At 49.0% G+C, this 15,513-nt stretch overlaps 1 protein-coding gene and 1 long non-coding RNA gene across 2 annotated transcripts; one reads left to right on the forward strand and one right to left on the reverse strand.

The window, feature by feature from the left end:
• Positions 1–12,400: 12,400 nt before the first annotated feature.
• Positions 12,401–14,680, reverse strand: GARIN4 (golgi associated RAB2 interactor family member 4). Its single transcript, XM_005614929.4, has one exon. It carries the CDS (start codon positions 14,272–14,274, stop codon positions 12,514–12,516), a length of 1,761 nt encoding a protein of 586 aa, XP_005614986.2. The 5' UTR covers positions 14,275–14,680; the 3' UTR covers positions 12,401–12,513.
• A 32-nt stretch (positions 14,681–14,712) lies between these two features.
• Positions 14,713–15,513, forward strand: LOC138924029 (uncharacterized). Its single transcript, XR_011438512.1, has 2 exons — positions 14,713–14,798; positions 15,071–15,513. It is a non-coding gene; the product is annotated as an uncharacterized lncRNA (long non-coding RNA).

Here is a 15,513-nt window from a genome sequence, read left to right on the forward strand (position 1 = left end):
CTTCCAGCCCCTACAAACTATGCTTGCAGAATTTCTTATCTCAATAGAAAATTTAAAAACCCTTCACTCCTCCCTTATCCCTCCTTGCAATAATCCTTTGCCCCCCCCATCTTTTAAAACTCAGATTGGACTGAGTCTGTCGTGCCAAAACTATGGGTTAATCATAGTTTACATGTGGTAGACTGACAGCCTGTGGAGGAGAGGCTGATTGGTTCGGTCTGTTTCTTTTTGCTGTGATCATAATGTGGTCCTTATATGATATTGACTCAACTGTCATTGGCTTGGGACAGGGAGGATAGCATGCAGTGGTGAGCTGCAAATCATTGATACTGGCTTTGGGAGGCTTTCTCAATGGCTACAGCTGTACTCCGCATCCTCCAAAGTCCTTACCCCACACCCATGCCATGAAGCCTCAGGTGGAGGAGATGCTCGGGTGAAGGCGGTAGAAAGAGCACTTCTTGGCATGAATACTGAAAGGATTTCTCCAGACGTGTGGTAACAACAGAAGTAGTTTTGTCTATGCTCAGCAGGCAGTATGCAGTCAACAAGTATTTGTTGATTACTTGCTTGATTTTGTGTTTTCGTTTTCCCAATTTCCTCGAAAATCTTTAGGAATCTAGTTCTTGGTCGTGGAAGAGGTATGGCAGGGAAGAGGTGAGCTGCGGAATTAGATAATATTTTATAGTTTGACTTTTATATTTCTGCTATATTGTGTGGCAATATGGCTTCATGAGAGAGGATGGTCTTTAGAGTTTGATGGACTTGGCTTCAGACCTTCATGGTGCTGTTAGTCAGGATAAGCTAAACTCTCACCGGATTAACACAGGGAAGGTTTATTTCATCCAAGTCATAGTTCAGTGTAGGTGGCAGCGGGCAGGGTGAAGGGTGCTCTGCTCCATGTAATCATTCAGGGACCAAGCTCTCCCCATCTTCATCACATGGCTTCGTGGTGCCCTGGGTCATCCAGATAGGGATGATGGAAAAGGGGATGACGGATCGAGGTTTTTATGGATCAGGCCTGAAAGTGACAAAAATCACTTCTGTGCCCGTTTCATTGCCAGAACTCAGTGACATGGCCAGCCTCAAAGCAAGAGGGCTGGAAAATGTAGTTTAACATGTGCCTAGAAAGAAAATGAGAAAATGGACACTAATGAGTAATAGAAGGCTCTGTCACAACATTTATCAGCTGTGTAACCTTGGGCAAATGACTTAAACTCTCTCAACCTTAGTTTCCTCATCTGTACCATGGGAATGATACACATGTAGTGGGACTGTTGTAAGACTTAAAGGATGCAATATACATAACATGCTTGATTATGTTAGGACACAGTATGTCCTTCCGTTTTAGATATACAAATGAGCACTTTTTTCCTTCCTCTGGGAAACCCCAAATACTGACTAGCTGAAAGTTGGCCCTCTACAAACTTTCTGTCTAGTTAGGGGAACATGGATTAATATATATTGCTCCTTGTCACCTGGAGATGGAGGGTTCAGTTTGGGTGTTCTCCTCTCGGGCAAGTGGTGAGGTGGTCCCGGAATCCCTGGGAAGTTGGTCTTAAGGTCTTTTTTGGGGCACGTGTTAAGGGTTTGCTGGACTATGACCTTAATAGCCAGGAGCAGCTGTTCTCAAGTTACCTGGAGGAAAGAACCACAAGAACATGGCTTCCATAGGAGCTCCAAGTATTTGTGATGATATAGGTAAAAGTGTTCTGATCAAAGAGTAGACTGTTGAAAAGATTTTGGAAAAATCTTTTCTGCTCTTGAAATCTTTAAGGAAAGGTCAGTTTTTACCTTTTGCAGTTACTCAGCATATCTCAGTTTAGGGTCAGAAGAATAGGCTCTTGCTTCTGGGGCCGCCTTCCTCTCTCCTGTCCTCTCTCAGAGTGGTCCTTTTCTCCTTCCTCCTGGAAACAAGGTGTCTAAGGCTTTGTGCCTGAGTTGACCCACCCCAGAGCTATCCTTGGAGGCCTTCTTTAGAGGAACACCCACACCACCTAGCCTCCTGGCTAGGTTCCAGAACATTCTTGACCAGTCATACCCTCTTGACCAGACATACTCAATGAGGGACAAGAGGGTCAATGTACAAGGTGCAATGGAGGAGGAGAACAGCAGAGTGTAGTCATGGGAAGTGGGTTATAGATAAAATGCCCTTGTTTCTAAAGATGGAGTAAGGCCCCGGGTGCTCTGCCCTCCAGTGCTTCCACTGTAGGTGGTTTTGGCAGGGCATGGAGCTGTACCAGAGCTCGGAGCCAAGAGACGAGAAAGGGAGAAGGCTTGGCGGCCAGATGCTTTCTCTTCCTCTGACTTCTGTTGGCTCACTTAGAAGCAACATGGAACTTAGACTATGCTCCTTCCTCTGAATGGTTTCCAGTCACATCCCTCCCCAACCCCAACTGGAGGCCACTCTATTTTTAAATTTCTCTTGGGAAGTAGATTCCAAAGATTCCCTAAGTATTCCCATCAGGGCAGCCTCTGATTTCCAGTAAATCCAGGGTCACATAGTTTTCTATATTCTTTAGCATTCAGTTTGCATAAATTAGCATGCCACCAAATCCTGGACTCTGAGTCAAAGCAACCCAGGGACTTAATGCAAATGGGCTCCAGCTTTTGTGTCCCTGGGAGATGGCTGAGGAAGGCAGTCTCAGCCTTGGAGAGAGGCAGCCGTGACATGTGAGCAAGAGGTCCCATCATCTGCTTGGCTGGCAGATCCCCACCCTGGGCACAATGAGAACTCTATCGGGAGTCCTCTGTTTTCTGGAGCCTGAAGCTTCACCCTTGATGTGTTGGCACCTATGAGAGGGGATTTGAGTCATGTGGTGGGTGTGGGGGGTTGGGTTCAGTGGCACAGGAGCTGGATGAGGAGGGATCCTCAGACCTGAATAAAGGTCAGAAAGGAGCGAAGCTGGGAGCAGGGGTGGAAGGAGGGAGGACAAAGAGTTTCCCTGAAGACTGAGACAGCCCATGGAGAGGGCAGCCCTGGGGTAGGGAAAGGACAGAGGGGAGAGGTAAGAAGGAGCAAGAGTGGGCAGGAAGTACAGGCGAGTTGGTGGGCAAGCACTGAATGGCCAGTTAGAATGGAGAGTGGGCACGTGTTATCTAGGGAGCTAGTGACCAAAGTTAGAGAGTGTGTCACCAGGTGAGTCCCCGGGGGCCACTCCTTTCCTCTCTTGCCAGGTGTTAGGCTGGGGTTTCTTGCTGGGGCCTAGAAAGTCATCTCTTGGGCTGGCCCCGTGGCTGAGTGGTTAAGGTTGCGCGCTCCACTGCAGGCGGCCCAGTGTTTCGTTGGTTCGGATCCTGGGCTCGGACATGGCACTGCTCGTCAAACCACGCTGAGGCGGCGTCCCACATACCACAACTAGAAGGACCCACAACGAAGAATACACAACTATGTACCGGGGGAGCTTTGGGGAGAAAAAAGGAAAAGAATAAAATCTTTAAAAAAAAAAAAAAAAAAGAAAGTCATCTCTTGGGTGTGTCCAGGGACTATCTGAGGTGTCACAGCCTGAAAGTGCAGATAGATTTTAAAGTGGGATGGGGCTTTGGGTTGTTTCTCCGAGAAGAAGGAACAGGCCACTCCGCCCACGCATGCAGCTCCTTCCTCCAATGGCCAGGCTCTCCTGAGCCTGAGTGAAAGGCGCTGCCTGTGGCAGAGGAGTAGAAGGAAATGGAGTGGTCCCCATAGCCGGGGGAGAGACGGTGCCCAGCATTCTAAGCCACAGTTTATTGACTGCTGGCTATAGGCTGGCTACTGGCCACAGTGGAGGGTCAGATAACTTCTAAGGCCATGCTCTCTGTGAAGTCAGCCCACGGTCAGGAATGTCGGCTCCAGCGTCAGAACCCTTGGGTTTTAATCCTGGCTCCATCACTGAGGGCCTTGGGTAAGTTATTTGAAGTCGTCTGTGCCTCAGTTTCTTCATCTGTAAAATGGGAATAATAATGCCTACTTCCTAGAGTTGTGGAGATAGAACTAAACACAATAACCCCTACAGAGTTGTTAGAACAGAGGCTGCCAGAGAGGAAGTACTGAATTGATACTACCATGATTGCATGTGGCAGCCCCAAATACAGTGCAATGGCAAGACTGGAGAACTTGGAGAGAAACACAGCGTGGGCTCCCAGTTTGTTGGCTCTGTGCTCAGTGTGGCAGCTGCTCTTAGAGTTTGAGCTGATGCAGCCACAGGGGCAGGCCGTGTGGACGAGGGCCAGACGTGGGCACTGGCCAACCACAGTCTGGGAAATGACACTGTTGGCTGATAATGTTTCCCTTTTTTTCTCCCCAGGAGGGGCGTACAAAGGAAAAGAAATTGCTCCCTTATTTGTTTGGCAGGAAGAAACACATGGGCTGGGGGGAGGGGCTCCAGCAAGAAGAAAGGCATAGGAGCCTTCATGATTTGTTTCTATCACACCCAATAGGGGTCCCTTGGGGAGGGTCTGTTAGTCTGGCATCTGTGGGCAAGGAGGGACTAAAAATCATTAGTGGTGTCTCTCCATGTCCTGGGCCTCCCCTCTGTTAGAGCTGGCGGAGGCTGCTGGAAGGAGGGGAGCAGGGGACGTTGGGAAGGATGGAGTGTGCCTGGATGCGAGGAATGACAGGTGGACGACTGCAGGTCTTTATAACAAGCATTTATGGAGCCCGTAGTATGTGCCAAGCTCTGCGCTACACCTGGGGACCCAGAAACGATAAGACATGGCTGTTCCGCTAAAGGAGGCTACAAGCTATACCAATTAAAACAATTATTTCAGTCCTCCACAGATGCCATTTCTCCCCCTGCCCCGGGCACACAGACGGCCTTGGGGTCTCTCACTCTTGGCTCAAGGTGACTTCCCTGACAGCAATCCCATGTCACACTCTCAGCTTATCACTGATTTGCAGAGCTGCTATCTTGTGGCTCAAAGCACTGAGCTGGTGGACCACAAAAAGTTCTGAGAGGCTTCTTAGCGGGCTGTTCTGTGCATCGTTAACTATTCAGAGCCCAGAGCCACGTGCCAGGTGCCTGCGTTTCCTCCAGCCCTTGGTCTTCCCTCAAGATCCAGCCCCTGATGCTGTGGGATGTCTGACGGCCCAGCCTGGGATCCGCACTCTGGGCCCTGGCCTCCTCCTGTTTGGAGTTGTTATCAGAGGAAACAGACTTTAACATAACAAAGTCCTTGTCTCTTGGGCCTGCCCATAGAGTTGTATCTTTTTGCCCTTTGTCACCTCAGATTCATCCTCAGCCTAACTTCCATCACCATTAGCCTAATTCACCATCCCAGGATGCCCAGAAAATTTCAAAACTGGCCCGTAGGCTGCTATTTGGCGTTAGAGTTCAGAGACATCTTCGACTTCAGGATCAAAAAGGAGCTACTTATGTCTGGGGTGCAGTAAGATGGTTGGAGGGGGGCTGGTTGCACTGATCCCAACCTGCTCCAGCCACAAGTCCCCTCATCCATCTCTAAGCCTGGGACCCAGGCCAGGGCTGGGCCAGGCCTCTCTGGGCACAGAAGCCTGCCAGCATTGGTTTCACTCCTTGACAGAGAGGCCAAAAGGACATTGCAATGTTGAGGCAATGAACATGAAAGACAAGCAAGTGGCTTTAGTGCTGGGAAGTCAGAAATGGAAGGTCAGTGATGGCATTCTTTGAGACTCACTGTAGACTATGTTCTGTGCTCTGCTAGCCAGAACTCTACTATTTACTTGAAGTAGGACCTTGGGAAAATCCCTCTCTTCTATAGACCTCAACTTCCTCATATGTAAAGTGCATCTGGGATTAGTCAAGAACCTTTGGGCCTGACATGCCATGATTCTGGATGTCCCAGTAATCTGTCGCCCAGAGGACAGAGAGCTTGAAGATATGTGGGGAGAGATGGGGAGGAAGAAAAGCCCAGTGGGAGTCCTGGTGAGTTTAGTTAACTGAAAGGGAGGAGGAAGAAAAGGGAATAAGAAAGTAAAGTGAAAAGAGGGAAGACCCTAAGCGGGGAAGATAAGGAGAGAGAAAGTGTGAAAGAGACGGGTGGCCACCACAATTACTTCAGGGCTCCTCAGATACATCCTAGCCATGTTTACTTTGTTAGGATGGGGGTGGGGGGTGGGGAATTTTCTTTTCCAAAGAGGGCCATGATAATGCTGCCACCCCATGCTCTTTCACAATGTGATCTTGCCATTTCCCTGTCAAGCCGTCGAGTCTAGTTCCTTTCCCTTTAAAGGTGGGCTGGCCTTATGACCTGCTTTTAACCATAGAATGTGGTAGAAGTTATACTGGGTGACTTCTGAGGCTCAGTCAGAAGCAGTTTCCACTCGGTTATGTTGGGATACTTGCTCTGAGAGAAGCCAATCTGACTCTCTGAGGCTCTCATGCTGGAGAGGCCACAAGTAGGCATTCCTGTTGATAATCCCAGCTGAATCCCCATTCTAGCCGTTTCCCTCAAGGCACCAGACATGTGAATCAGACTCCTGATCAACCTCACTTGTTACCACGAGGAGCAGAAGAATTGCCCAGCTGAGCCCTGTCCAAATTCCTGATTTAGAGGAATCTATGAGATATAAGAAAATGACTGCTTTTTTTTTTTTTTTTTTTTTTTTTTTTTTGCTGAGGAAGATTTGCCCTGAGCTAACATCTGTGCCAATCTTCCTTTATTTTGTACGTGGGTCACATGGCTGACGAGTGGTGTAGGTCTGCACCTTGGATCTGAACCTGTGAACTTGGGCCACCAAAGCAGACCGTGTCGAACTTAATGACTATGCCACGGGGCTGCCCCCAAATGACTCTTCTGTTTTAAGTCATAAAGTTTTGGTTTGTTATAAAGCAAAAGGTACTGGAAGAGGGTGACAGGAAAGGTTTAAAAATATAAGCCCCCTTGCATGGAAAAATGCTTACAAATGTATAAACAAGACTTAAGATTTCAGAGATGTATGAGATTTCAAAATTAATTTGGAAGCCAACTTTTAATCTTGCCTATTAAGGACATTACAACAAAACTACCATTTTTCTATAGGGCACCATATTATATGTTTTAAAAGTCTATTTTACCATGAAAAGGAGAGAAAAGACACTACATCCCACCAGAATGGCTAAAATGAAAGAGATAAGCAATATCAAATGTTGACAATGACGTGGAACAGCTAGAACTCGCATACATTCCTGGTGGAAGTATAAAATAGCACAGCCACTCTGGAAAATAGCTTGACAGTATCATCTAAAGCTGAATATGTGCATATATTCAATTCCTTTCCTAAGTATGTGCCCAACAGAAATTTATGTCTATATTTACCAAAAGATCTGTATCTAAGTGTCCATAGCAGCACTATTCTTAATAGCCCCAAACTGGAAATGACCCAAAAGCCCAGCAGCAGCAGAATGAATAAATAAATTGTAGTATACTCACATAATGGAATACCACATAGCAATGAGAATGAATGAATTATTGCAGGAAAAATCATGGACAAGTCTCGTAAATACAATGTTGAGGGAAAGAAACCAGTCAAAGAATACATACTATGTGATTCCATTTACATAAAATTGAAAAGCAAGCAAAATTAATCTTTCGTGTTAGAAGTTAGGATAGCGGTTACCTTTTAGTAACTGAAAGGGGGACTTCTAGGGGTGGGGTGATGTTCTGATTCTTCGCCAGATGCTAGTTACACGGGGTTGCTCATTTTGGGAATGTCGTCGAGTGGTATCCTTACCACTTGTGAGCTTTTCTGTATGTATGTGATACTTCAAAATAAAACATTTAAAAACAGGAGGAAGGATGGGTCTTTAAGAGACAAATTTAGGGCTTCCCTTGCCCTTTTGCTCCTGGAGAACCCAGCTCTGCATACCTCTCATTCCTGGATTCCACGTCCCATTTGCAGTAACGAAGACCATGGGGCTCAGGGAGGTTATGCAGCATTCTGAGTCTCTCCTCTGTGTCGTGGCCTCATCTCTCCTTCCAGCCTCATTTCCCACCATACTCTCATCCCTCTCCCCACTTGCCACACCCCCTCTATCCCCTAGGCACATTATACCTGGGCACGCTGCACTTGTCCTCCAACTCATTCTCTTTCTCCATCATGCCACTCCCTCTGCCAGGAGTGCTCAACCTGTCATCTCTCTGCTCAGACCTCCCCTTCTCTAGGATGCCTCTTTCTATGTACAGCCAAGGCCACCACTACACTATGATTTGTCTTACTGGGGTGTGTGTGCCCGCGCATGTGGACGTCTTCATGGTCCTTGATCTCCTATCTTGCCCCTAGTAGGTGCTCAACAATTGTTTCTCAAGTGACTTTCAGGCTGCAGAGGGACCCTGACACTAACTCCACCCCACTCCTGTTCTCGGTGGTTACTCATTGTCCCCTTGAGTTAGAATCTCCAGCCTCCCAGGGGACCTTTCTTGCAGCCGCTCCCCATTCTGCGACTCCAGTGCAGGGGCATGGATCCATGCAGCTTGGATGAGGCACATTCTCGTTACCAAGACCCCCTCACCTCCTTCATCTCAGACCTCTGGCATTAGGCTAATTGTGGGGTGACAAAGGGTGACTGGGACATCCTCAGTCCTGGCTCCCCTCATTCAAGCGCCAACCTGCAGTACTAGGATGTGGCCACAAGGGGCTCTCCGGGGCGACTCTTTGCCCAGTAGAGGAGGGCTCTGTGGGAACTTGTCCTCCCCAGATGAACAGGGAAAAACTCAGGGGTCTCTCCTCTCCAAGATCTCCGAGTGCTGAAGCCCAACAGCCCCCCTTGGCTGCCTTATCCTGATTTTTTCCCCTTTAGTCATCTAGAAGCTGTCGTTTTATATCTTAACACATTCCTCCTTGCTTTCCCATGAGTCTCTCTTCTTGTCACCCCCATTACTGACCAACAGTCACCACAGGGGGAGGACATCTCCACTTTTATCAGTTCCACCTCTTTTAGATGAGTGCCAGGCGTAAATCACAAGCTCCTTGTCTTTCAGGATGTGGGATGGAAAATTTTCTGTTCCATCTCTTCAACATCTCTTGACTCGGCCACCTTCTGTCTCCCTACTGTCACCCAGGTTCGGGGCTCCCCATCTATGGCCAGGATTAATGCAACGGCTTTCTGGAGGATCCCCTTTCTCTAGACAGCCCCTGCCCATCAACTTTCCACCCTGAAGCCAAGGAGATCTTCCTCCCATCAGATGCTGGCCTTCAGTGGCTCCCCAAGTCCCAGACGTTCACAGAGTGCCCCACGCCCCCTAAGATCCAGTTGCCTGATTCTCCAGCCTCATGTCCCTCCTCTCCACTTGCCCTTCAAGCAGCAGTACTGAAATACTTGTAATTGCTCCACACACGTGATGTTTCAAGCCTTTGTACTTTGCACACGTTCTTTTCCGTGGCCTGATGCTTTCCCCACCCCTCCGTGGCACCTCCTCCACTCTACCCTTGTGCCCCATGCTTCCTCCACTCGGCAGAGCCCTGTTCATCCTTGAAACTGCCAATTCCTCCGTGAAGCCTTCCTTGACCCGCAACTCCATCCCGTGCCCCAGAACCCCTTGTCTGAATGGATCCTGTTCTCCGAACATGCGTCTCTCCTTGTATCTGTGACTCAGTGTTGTGATAATTACTCACACCTGTGCAGTTTCCTCCGCCTCTCTGCACCTCCGTGTGGGACCCGGGGCGGGTACGTGGTAGGCACTATGTGAAAGGTGTTGCACTGGGATTGCTCCCTTTTTGCACCACCAGCTCCCACCTTGAGCAAGTCCTTTCAACGCTCTGAACTCTCCCATTTGATGATCTGCAAAATGGAGAGGTGCAAGAATCAGAAGAGGGCACCTCCATGATAGAACTTTCTAAACAGCCAAGGGCTGTGCAAATGTTTTTATTGCACTTTCTTCTTCCAGACTCATGTTTACCTGCACTTGCCTGTGTGGAAATCATAAGATCAAAGGAATGTGATGTGATCTTTTTGTAATTTCCCCACCTTGGGTCCAGAGAAACGCTGGTCAACAGTAAACCATTAATTCTCTCTCCCTGCGGCCCCCAGACTTCTCTGAAGCTCTGGGTTAATGATTCTGAGGTTGTTTTCCTCACAGGGCCAATTTGTATCTAATCTTTGGCATGTTTCCTTCTTTCTTAAGAATAACTTGACTCACTCCAATAATTCCCCATGCTGGGGTCAGGAACCTCATTTTGCCAAAGGAAACAGTGGATGTGTGTAGGTCCTGGGCTGTCCTCCTCGACCAGTGCCCTACCCCATGCCCACTATTCGCTCTATTAACAGAAGGGAACTGTCCTCACCCGCCGTGATGAGGTCTGAGAAAGTCACAAACTGTGAAGGTACAAGCAACAAGGTTACTGTGACCCAACAGAAATAATCTCCCTCACGTGAGGCTTCAGGATTTGTTTTCAAAACCCCAGATGAAGAAAGTTCCTGAAGATTTGGTATGGAGTAACCATTCTGAGCCTGGATTTCAAAAGGTTAATTGGTGGCTGGGGGAGGATGGGCTGCAGAGAGAGGCATCCCCAGTCGGGAGTGGTCCCTGGAATTCTAGGCAGGAGGTCTGTTTATGGCTGCAGTGCAGGTCACACCAGAGGCTGGGGATAGAAGCCTGGGAGCCAGACACAGCTCAAGGGTGGTCTGGACGCTCTTGAGATAAGGCCAGCTCAGGGCTGTGAGCTCACTGGAGTTTGAAAACCAGCTCACAGTGGCTCACTACCAGGAGTCTCCCCAGCCCCCTCTCCCCCTCCCCTCAGTCCTGTAAATTTGCTCGTCTCTGTAGACTTTCGGAGCACGGTGGTAAGAATGCTGATGTCTCAGGTTCTTGTGCTGGCCCTGTCTCCTTAGACTTGCTCACTTTGCCTCCTCCCCATGTCCCAGACAGGGCATTGCATAAAGTAGTGGGCTGGTGGCTCACTGTTCTGCAAAGGTCCCACTGTGTGACCCGAACAGTTACCTTCTCTGAGCCTCAGTGTTCTCATCTGTAAAATAAGGGTATAATTCCTTCCTTTCCTAATAGCCAAACAAAGGTTCATGTAATAATTTACTAAAATAAATGTAATTTAAGGAGACCAGGCCAGCCCTGGTGGTCTCGTGGTTGAGATTCGATGCTCTCTCTGCCACTGCCCAGGTTCATTTTCCAGTCAGGCAACCACGCAACTCATCTGTTGGCTGTCATACTGTGGCAGCTGCATGTTGCTATGATGCTGAAAGCTGTGCCATGGGTATTTCAAATACCAGCAGGGTCACCCATGGTGGACAGGTTTCAGCGGAGCTTCCAGACTAAGACAGGGCAAGAAGAAGCACATGGCCACTCACTTCTGAAAAATTGGCTGGGAAAACCCTATGAATACCATCGGAGCATTGTCTGATATAGCCCTGGAAGGTGAGAGGATGGCGCAAAAAGACCAGGCAGGGTTCTGCTCTGCTGTCCATGGGGTCGCTAGGAGTCAGAATCGACTCGACAACACTAACGACAACGACAAGACAGACTAGACTTTTCAGACATATGACTTATCACTTCTGTGCATATCTAAGAGTGGAAACATATGGGAAAGGCATTGGTTAAGGCATGTCTGAGGCAATAACTTCATCACAACTGCCACGGCAATTGTAGGACCATTCTGATTTCAGAGATATTAAAATGTGAAAAAAGTACAACACGTAAGTGCCCACCACCTTGCTTAAGAGAGAGAACAATTCCCAACAGCACTGAAAGGCTTCTGGTCACCTCCTTGATCTCGTGCCTCCCACCCTAGAGAAAACCACTGTCCTGAATTTAGTGTTGACTGTTGTTTATGTCGTACTCTATGCAATATACTGTTTTTGAACTGTTTTGTAAGTGGAATTCTATTCTATTCTGTGCCTGGTTTTTAAAAAGTGATGAGAAGTTTATCTATGCTAATGTGTGTAGCTGCCACTCATTTTTCACTATTGAATATTCCACTCTATTCATATCTTACTGTATTATCAATTCCGTTGATAGAAATTTGGGCTGTTTCCAGTGTTTTGCTATTAAATTATTTATGCTAGAAACATTCTCATGGTTGTCTCCTAGAACATGTGTTCCTCCAGGAATGAAGAACCTGGGAATGGAATTGCTAAGTCTGGACAAGAGTCTGCCCTCTTCTAATGGCCAACGAATGATCTTCCCTCCCCTGAATAGCCCAAGGGGATGTGAGGACCATTCTTGCTTTGCCTGTGGACCTTCAGGGGGAAGAAATGTTTATAAAAAGGACAGGGAGATGGCGCAGGTAGAGTTTCCCAGGCCATTGTCTGACTTTCAGCCACTTTTCTGGAACCAGCCAGAAAAAAGCTGCAACAAGATGGAGCAGTCCTGTTGGCTCTGCCGAGCAGAACGTGAGGTGAGGCTCCTCTTGACTGGACACTGGGGTCTCAGGCTGCAGCACAGTTGACATCACAAAATCCACTGTGTGGTCACCACTGGGCTGCGGGACATGGAAATTCAGACAAAATACAGCATGCCATTCTCAGATTGTATAGCTCTTTATTTAACCCGCAGTGAGGAAAGCTGAAATAGGCTCTCCAGGGGTGCTTCCCCGAACCCTGGTCCCTTCGCTGCTTGCAGCTCTGGGTCCTACTAATGGGCTTCAAATGTCACCGTCTCAACCATCTCAGATGTCACACTACCAATGATCTCCAGCCCCTGGCCACTCTCTGCTGTCTCTATGACGGTCTCCATGCTGTTCCTCTCCACGGTCTCAGTCAAGATGTTTACATCTTTGTCGGGTGGCGAGGCCACTGTTTTTGCAGTAAGATTGGCTTTGACATTCCTCAGGAAAGAGCTGATCCTGCTGGGTCTCTTGGTTGCGGAAACGGAACTAGCTGTAGATAAGCTCCTCCCTGATTTGTGAGACTCCTTTGTGATGGGAGCCCGGCTGATGCCTTTGTGCGGGGTGACACGCCTGCTGCGCCCCGGGCTGCTGCGGCCTTTTTCCATTCTGTCCTCTCTCGAGGCTCGACGGCTGGCTAAGGACCGGCTGGATGATTTTTGCGTTATCTTGTCCCCCGCTGCCTTGTGGCGGCTCTCAGCTGCCCTGCGGTGACGGGAATTCCTGGATGCTCTCTTCTCCCTTCTCTCCCTGTGTTCCCTTCTTCCCTGGAGGGCTTCATCACTGGCCTGGGATGCTGGCTGTTGACTTCCAGGCTGGTCACTCACAGGGTCTTCCCTTGGCAAGGTTGCGATGAGAGGTTCCTTGGCAGTCTTGCTGGTTGATTCTGCTCTTGCAATTGCCACCATGGTGCTGGCCTCTGGGGAGACGCCAGTGGACATGCTGGAAGTACCCTCAGAGGGCTTGTTTGCAGTACCTGCCGAGGCCATTTTAATGCTCTTTGGGGATATGTTGGTGGCGTCCGCCATGGCTATGCTGGTTTTGCTTCCCTCTGGACCCTTGGTGGCTGCCACTGCTGTGGCTGTGCCTAGCTGTTCTGGTGCAGCAGACTTAGTGACTGCCACGCTGAAATCGCCTGCTGTGGTGCCTGCTGCCATCTCTGCTGCTGCCGCTGCCTCTGTCATTGCCCCTGCTGCTGACTCTTTGTCAAGCTCCGTAGGTTTTGTGTTTGACGTGGCTACATCGGGCACGGTGGTGAGTCTGTGGGAGTCATGTTGGGTACTCTCTCCCCCAGCAAAAGCTGCAGAGGTGGCCCCAGCCACCTCCGAGACTACCTGGAGGCTCCTGATGCTGCTGCCCTGCTCCTCATCCCCTTTCCCTCGGAAATCCACCACTGCCGGGCTCCTGCTGTCCTCTTCCTCATGCATGCATATCATGTCCTCCCCTGGCATGACACAGGTAGGGCTGTTACTGTCCCCCGGTGGTCGCAGGAGCCCAATTAGCTTTTCCCAATAGGCAAAGAGTTCTTCCTGTGCATCCAGAGGGGGACACAGCTGCAGGTAGCAGGAACGGCCAGTGGCAAACTTCAGGCGCAGCTGTTGTTTCTCACGGTCGTGAATGGAGATCCTTACAAACTTCAAGGGAAGGAGCCTGGTGAGCTCTAAGGTCTTTGTAGCCTTGCGGCTTTTTCCCTTGGTGGCCTGGCCACGCCCGGCGTGCTCTTCACAGCCCGTGGCTGGTCGGGCCAGCAGCATGATGTCTGGTAGTGGGAGGGTGGGGCTGGTGGAGGCAATGCCCACAGTCACCATTCGGACACGGTTGTGCACATCGATCACTTCTCCCCTTCTGGTGATCTGAATAAAGTCGCTCTCAAATATGGGTGCGTACCTGAATATGTCATATTCTCCCTTGTGCAGTTGTCGCTGCAGTTTCCCCATGGCGGTATTGAACATGCCCACTCCGGAGTCACTCTGGGCCGTGTAATATGGTAGCAGTGACTCACTGGTCATGACTGTCTTTTATCATGACAGGCAGTGCTGGCGAGGCAGGTCTCTGGGCCTTTCCTTCCTTGGCCTCGTTGGCCGAAGAGGGACCAGCGGTGTTCTTGTGTCACAGAGGTGGCTCTACAGCAGGTCTCTCCACCCTACCCCACCCTTCTGGCCCCACCCTTTGCCTCAAAGCCTCCCAGAGGCAGGGGCTGGGGTGGGAGCTCAGATGATTGCTGTGGGGATGCCGTAGGGTGCCTGGACCCCAGACTGAATCTCTTCAGGTCTGTAGAGATGTACAGCCTCTGATTTTTTATCTCCCTAAGAGGCTGCTGTGAACTGCAGTCCTGGCGAGAGAAGTGACCACTTTCTTGGCCCAAACCCTCTGAGCAGCCATATTTATCCTCTGCTGCCCATTGTGACCTGTCACTGTCACATACCCCTTTGTTCTCATCCCCCAGGCACCTCCCTCAGGGCGGGGCCACCATCCTCCCCTCAAACACCCCATTGCCCCCATAGAGGACAGGCCCACCCTGCCAGGGACTCAGGTGGGTAGGAAGATAAAAATTCCTTCAAATGGGAAAATTTTGTGTGGGTGGCTTTTTTTCCTCCTCCAAATTCAAAAGTTTCAGCAACTGGACAGAATCTATAAGAATTTGATAAGTAAGATGATGGCATAAATTGAACCATTTGAGTTCATGGTTTAATTTTATTGAATAACCTGGAATTGGCAGTCTTAGTCCTTAGCCCGTCCTTTCATAAAATCTCAGTAAACATTGGTGATAATGATTTTTAAAAATTTAAAAATTGCTTCCCCTAGGTACCATGTGATGTTTTCCGCATGTGATCTTAAGAACCCATTGAGTTTGCTACATTGTTACCGTCCCCTATTACAGATGAAGAAATTGAGGTTGTATCACTCGCCTAAATTCACAGAAGTACTGGGAGGGGAGGCAGTGTTTGAATGCAGGTCTAGCTGGTTCCAAAGCCTTTGTTCTGAACCACTACAGCGCTTTGCCTCACAAAGAAAGCTTGGGCCAGCCAAATGTTTCCAAACTGGAGTGATTTAAGAACTTTCAAGAAGATCAATTGTGTATTATTATAATTTGCATCATTCTATATGCGTGCATTTGTTATGGGGAGAACCCAAGACAACTGCTTCAGACAGTGGCTGGGCTGAATTAGGGAGTAAATTACCCTGGGGGTCACCTCAGTGCTTCCCCTCTGTTATGTTTATGTAAACAATCTGTATGTGGAAACCTA

This window comes from Equus caballus, chromosome 5 (assembly GCF_041296265.1).
Source record: "Equus caballus isolate H_3958 breed thoroughbred chromosome 5, TB-T2T, whole genome shotgun sequence".
Classification (NCBI taxonomy): domain Eukaryota; kingdom Metazoa; phylum Chordata; class Mammalia; order Perissodactyla; family Equidae; genus Equus; species Equus caballus.